Here is a 6,560-nt window from a genome sequence, read left to right as displayed (position 1 = left end):
AACTTTTAAAAGTCTGCTTTAAGCCATTATTTATGTTAAACGGTTAACTCTCCTGCTAGGACATGCAAGGCACTTTTTTACCATGACTAAAGACAACAAATAGAGATGTCAAACCAATACATTTTGCCATAGTTTATACATGTCCCAACAAGGGTTTAATCCCAAGTTTATACATTTTGCCAAACTTTATTTAAAAAGATAAAACCTACCTCAGTGATGTATGCCTCAAAAAAGTCAGTCTTCAACAATCACCTTGGCACACAAAAAAAACAGATGAAGATGGGGAAGTGAGGAATTCCTCCCTTCCAGAAGGGAGGCATGTGTTTATATATAATATTGTTTCATTCAAGAGCTAAGTAAAAATGGAGACAAAGACAAAAGAAACTGCCAAACTAATGTTTACTCCCTCAATGTTAACCTATATTACAGCCCTATAGTTGAAGGGAAAGAGGGAATTCCATCACTAAAAGGGAGCAGCAGAAGGGTTCACAACGATGTGCCTAAGAGGGTATGCGACATCCCCACCACCAGCATGCTTAACAAACTCAGCTGGAGAGAGGAAGTTTCCATGGCACACACACATGATCCTCACTTCCTCCCCCTTACCATATTTGTACAAGATACCCTCAATTCTTCTTCCATTAGGACCATCTCCTTTTGTAAATACACAAGGCATGTCTTCCATTGAGTTTGTCCCAATGTGCCTTCCCGTTATTTTTTGGGCAGGATGGGGTTTCCTAGATGGATTCTCCGCCTCAGCTTTGGAAGTTCTAGTCACATTCTCATTCATCTTTCCCCCTGAACCCGCAGGATCCTGGCTGCTTCGTTCTTGCATCGATTGATTACTAACAGGGCTTTTTGCTTCACCACAGCTACTTGATCCTGTCAGGTAGAACAGGTTACATAGCCAAATAGGATCATCTTCTTTTTCTTAAATTTGGTGTTTGGTTTTCCTTTCATTTTCATCTTTTTCAGTTAAGTTATAGAATATATACAACCACAAATTCCATCTTTGGAAGAACATAGATTATAGCCAAAGGCACACATGCTCCAACATCATAAAGTAGCAATCGATGCTTCAAACAAAGGGTCAGCAAAGAAACAAAGCTACATTGAAATCAAAAGCAGGAAAGGGTATACTTGCTCCAAGACTAGTGAATTTCTACTTCCTTTTGATCCTTTCTCTTTTCTAGATTTATGTCTTGTTTTATTCTCCAGTAAACCATCCATGGCAGGCTATAAACATCAATCAGTGAATATTTAGAAAGTAAATGAATGAACTTCTGAAACAGACAAAAGGTTAAGTTCATTATTGATTATTCCACACAAACTATTTATTGTATTTCCGATACACAATTCCAGCAAAGATATATTATCTAATGCAAGTACATGCACACACATATTGGATTCAAAAAGAAATTTAATGTCAAGGCATGGAGTAGATCCTTCCAGGACAGGAAATTTCAGTTATTCAATGAAAGGAAAATTCTTGTTATACCATCAGCAAAGGATGATAACAATAAATTACAGGTTAAGAACTAATAAGGATTGATGATTATTTACGTGGCTGCCGATCCACGACTTACAGGTTGATATACATCGCCTATATATGCGGCTATGCCTGAAGCATGCCATTGATCCTAAATGATATACTTTCTGTCCTGAGCATGCCAACATAGTCCACTAGCATTGGCTTGTTAGTTGACATAAGTAAAACCATAATGTTTTTTAAGTGTGTTTTGATAAATGAAGCTATTATCACGTGTTAAACCTTATAATTGTTCAGAAGTGAACTCAATCAAACCTGCCAAGACATACTTTTATTGCAACTATCACACGGAGAAATATCTGTCCTATTTATTTAGATCAAGTGAAATAGATTAAGAGAATTGTGATGGTGCGATTCAGAAAAAAACCAGAGAACAATAAAGGAAAAATAAAAAACCCTACAATATCTAGCGCAATGGTTGCCTACAATGCCATCAGGCATAATATTGCAATGGTCCTGGCTTAATCCACCCAACCCAGTCAATGGCTCCCCCTTGCCCATATTATCATGAAAGAACAAATGAGGAAAAATAAAGAGAAAAATGACAAAGTAATCTGTTGCAAACAAGACTGGGAAATCAATATTACAGTGATCTTGCAATATCAGTGAGCATGCACAAACACTAACCATCTGGTGGAAACTAGGATGACATTGAAACTGTCTCATAAAGCTTAACAACCAAAATAGAGCAAGTAGTATCATTATCAGTAAAAATGTTCTTGCCTTGACACAAATATACAAAAATTTAAGGATTAAGTAATAAGTTCCATGAATTTAGCCAAACTTCAGATTCCATAACATCATCGAATGTATGGTTCAAATTTCAATAAGTGAGCATTATAAGACATTTGACATCTAGAAACCAGAGCCAGGATATATAATCCAAATTTGAGTACCTCTGACACACCAAGATAGGTAAAATACAAAGAGCGCTGAATTACTTTTTTTCCCACCCAAATTTAAGTTTACCAGAACATATGAAGGTGCTTAGAAACAAAACATCAGACAGTGTGTGTTTGGTTCAATTTATTGTTAACAAACAATAAACACTTTTACTTCAAAAATAAAAAAGTAGTTCCAAATATGTTAATAATAGGGAATAAGTGGTTTTACTGCTTATCTTTAATGACCAGAGTTTGAAATGGAAAAAAAGAAAGGGGTCATGACATTTAATATATTTATCTGTCCCCATCTAGCAACTAGTAATGACAGCTCAGTTCAACGCTGTTAGAGGAAGCTGTGTAAATTAACTCTAAAACCTGTAAAATCATAATTGCACTAACACATAACGTTAGAGGAATGCCACAGTTTACTTAAATACAGTGACAAACCATCTCAAATAAGCTCCAATAAATTCAAGGGCCTTATTAAGTAAGCTAGTATCTTCTCTTCCTTTTTTCTGTCATGATTAATTCAAATATAACTTCAAACAATGCTATCCAGCAATCATGTGCAAGAGAAACTACGAAAGAGTCAGAATAAATGTGACTACTACCATGCAAGAGAGGTGAAAAAGAAAACCTCAAAATCACACAGTTTGACATACAAAGAATAATCTTTTTCAATACAGAAAGGGACTAATGCATAACAATGAGAGACCAAAAAGGGAGGGGGAAGAATTGCCCCGAGTTTATAACCATTGGAAGTTTTCAGAAATTCAGTGACCAAAATAAAGAAATAAAATAAAAAACATTAAGGGAAGAGATTGACAAGTTAACAACTTCAGTAGAGTAAACTTCAATACATGTATAAAACAACACAGTTGATGGTTGAATAAAAATATTCAGTTCCCCTAGAAGTAACAAACCATAATAGTACCTTAAGGAACAAATGACAACAGAATCAAATCTTTTATACTATTTCCATTCCATCATCACCCTTGTTAGCGACCAATTCACATAACCAATTGAGACATTAAAACAAGCAAGCCACTCAGATAAAACGATACGCAAATCACAAATACACATCAGAACATGCCCTCATCAACCATCACACGGTCAAAACACAATCACCACCACACGAAGCAGCACAACCTCAATCTCAATCATGGTTTTAAATTGCTGTCCGCAACCGCAATTGCGGCCGCAACCTCAAGGCATTTTGACGCTCTACCATCGCATCACAATCGCAATGGCCACATTTTCCGGCAAAGATTTTCTGTCTCACCGCAACGCGAACCACAATCTCAATCAACAAACAACAGTCCAAAACACACACAAGTCAACAACTTAAAACCAATAGGTAACATAATAATGCAAACAAGAGAAAATTAAACTAAAGTACTAAACTCAGATATAGAGTAACCAAAATTTACCTAGAAAAGCCTTGCTATCCATTTCAGACATTGATGAAGAGCTTCCTCCTTGAGAATCAGCCGAACCCTGAGAAGATGGTTGCCCAAACAATCCTTGAAACCCCCTTCCCTTCCCCAACACATCACCAAGAACAACTTGCTTTGCCGGAACACCCCACCCCGGCGGCGGAACCGCCACCGCCGAAGAACCAAACTTGTTGAATCCCATTGCCATAGTCCCCCCTGCCTCCACCTCCTCGCCGGCGCCGGCGAAGACCTCCCGGGAACCCCTCTGCTTCTCCGAGCGGCGTCTCTTCGCCTCCATCCGGCGCAGCGTCTGCATCTCCTTCCGCCTCCGCCACTCCTCCTCGGTCTCTGTGGGCAGCGACGACGTCCTCATGAGCGCCGGGAACGCCGCCGCCGACGGCGCCACCGCATCGTCCTGCCGGAACAGAGGCATTGTCCCCACCACAGAAGAAGAGCGTAAAAGCCTCTTTTTTTTGGCGTTCTTGTCCACCCCAAATCTTCCACCGAGAGAAAGACCAAGGTTCAACTCAACCTCTTCATCGTCCTCCTCATGCTGCTCTTGCTGTTGCTGCTGCTCATGGTGATGATGAAGAACATGATGTTGTTGCTGCATCATGTTATTATTGTTAATTTTGTTATTATCATCCCTAATAGTAGCAACACCACTGATGGAAAATCCTTGAAGCAAATCCCTAGGATACCTCTCCATCTTCTCACACACTACTTCTTTCTCTTCTTCTTGCTGATGCTGATGCTGTTGCTGTTGCTGATAAGGATGGTTCTTCTTATAATCCTCCATCAATGCACGTTACCAAAGGCAAAACCACATAGAACATCGTGAAGTAGCAACACTTGCTGTTCTAATTCTAACGCATGCTCCTCACACAACACAACCCGCGTGCGCTGCACAAAACAACAAGCCCTGGTGGGGTGGCGAGTGGTGATTCAAATCAGCAAAACCCATGACACGAAACATGATGATGATGATGATGACGCTTTGTCATCAAATGACGCCAAAAAACAGCGCACACCCAGATCGCAAAAACTGCTCCTTTTTTGTTCTTCTTCTTCTCTTAAAATTAATGCAATTAATTCGAATGAATATGAAAATAAATGAATTTTTCTCCTTTTACTTCCACTCTCTCCCCACGAAGCAATTAACAGCAAAAAGCAAACTCGGATTCTGTCTTTCTTGAAAGTTTTTGGCTTCACAAAAACCCGCGAGAACGAAAACGAGAAGGAGAGTGAGGAGAAAAAAATGGGGGCAGAAGAAGAAGAAGAAAAACTTGTTTTGTTTGAAAGAGGAAGAAAAAGGAGAGAAAGTGAGAGAGGAATAATAATATTTATCCGAGGACGAAAGTGCCCCTGGGATGTGACGGGTTGAGTGAGGAAAAAGAGACAAGTGGGTGTCGCGAGGGGAACGCATAGGTGCCACGTGGCGACACTGACACGATTTTTCACTGCAGAGATGAGGTCGCTGTCGAGGGAGGGAGAGACACGTGTCAAATTCAGGGTGGGGGCAGACGGGGCGCCACGTGTCGGTCAAGATCCCGGGATGGGAAAGGGGACGCGTGGCTTTAACGTTAATAATGATGATGATTGACAAAAGTTAATTAGTGTCATCTTAAAAATATTGATTAAAAAATTTTAAATATATATATATATATTTGTTAAAAATTTATAAAATTATTTTATTTATGATTTAATTTTTTTATGATTTTCATAATAAATATTTGGTTTTTTTATTTCTTAATTGATGTTTTAAGGATATTTTATAATTTACTTGTTGTCATCCTCGTCCTCTACTATTACGTGGCGGCTTTGGGTTGTGTTGTTGTGTTTTTTGGGTTGGGTCGTGTCGCGTCCTGTTAGGTTAGATCGTATACGGTTCCCACTTTCTCCAATTTGTCAAGTTACTACATTACTCTGTGCCACTGCCACCCATGTGCGAACCTCAAAACTCAACTCAACGTTGTTTCTATACTCATTAGCTGTACCCCATCATTATTTAATAATTTTTCAGTAAAGAACTCAATTAAATAAATTGTTCAAAACTTAGCTATAGACACGTGGTTTCTTAAAAATTGTAAAGAGAGAGAAATCAGTCTGAGTTTAATTTTTATTCATTGTCACTTAATAAAAAATAATTGTCCACGTGGTTATAAAAACCGCACACGGTTCAATGAATCCAATGATCCCAATTTGAGTGGATTAATAAGTTTTTTCTTAAATTCTAATAACATATTAAATAATTTTAATTATCGAATAACATATAATATTATTTTTTTATCTTGATAATAATTTATTATTGTCATATTCATTATGATATCATTTAATATTTATTTAAATAATTTTTGTATTTAATTTTAAAAAATGAGTTTTTTTATAATTCAATGATAATATTTACAAAATAATTTATAATAATAAATGATTATATAATATAATTTTTATCGGTAGAAATCGAAGATACTACTAGAAGATTTACAAAAATTCATATTTTTTATTCAACCAACTGAATTAGACCATATTAACAATAATTAAATAATATTTTATAGTTTTGATTATGATGATGAATTTTATTTGGAGTATAAAAATATGAATTAATCATAATATATATATATATATATATATATATATATATATATATATATATATATATATATATATATATATATATATATATATATATAT

The 6,560-nt window shown here is 36.7% G+C and overlaps 1 protein-coding gene across 1 annotated transcript; it reads right to left on the bottom strand.

Moving 5' to 3' along the window:
• Positions 1-288: 288 nt before the first annotated feature.
• Positions 289-5,183, bottom strand: LOC100776452 (ninja-family protein AFP3). Its single transcript, XM_003516337.5, has 2 exons — positions 3,864-5,183; positions 289-882 (listed from the first exon to the last, which is right to left on the bottom strand). Exons 1-2 carry the CDS (start codon positions 4,666-4,668, stop codon positions 464-466), a joined length of 1,224 nt encoding a protein of 407 aa, XP_003516385.1. The 5' UTR covers positions 4,669-5,183; the 3' UTR covers positions 289-463.
• Positions 5,184-6,560: the final 1,377 nt, after the last annotated feature.

Source organism: Glycine max, chromosome 1 (genome assembly GCF_000004515.6).
Source record: "Glycine max cultivar Williams 82 chromosome 1, Glycine_max_v4.0, whole genome shotgun sequence".
In the NCBI taxonomy this organism is placed as follows: Eukaryota; Viridiplantae; Streptophyta; class Magnoliopsida; order Fabales; family Fabaceae; genus Glycine; species Glycine max.
Note: the sequence above shows the minus strand (reverse complement) of the source record. Positions and strands in the feature narration are given on the sequence as shown.

Coding starts and splice junctions, on each gene's coding strand:
- LOC100776452 (XM_003516337.5), bottom strand. CDS start 4,668: ATGGAGGATTATAAGAAGAACCATCCTTATCAGCAACAGCAACAGCAT. Junction 883..3,863: donor GGATAGCAAGGCTTTTCTAG/GTAAATTTTGGT, acceptor TCTACCTGACAG/GATCAAGTAGCTGTGGTGAA.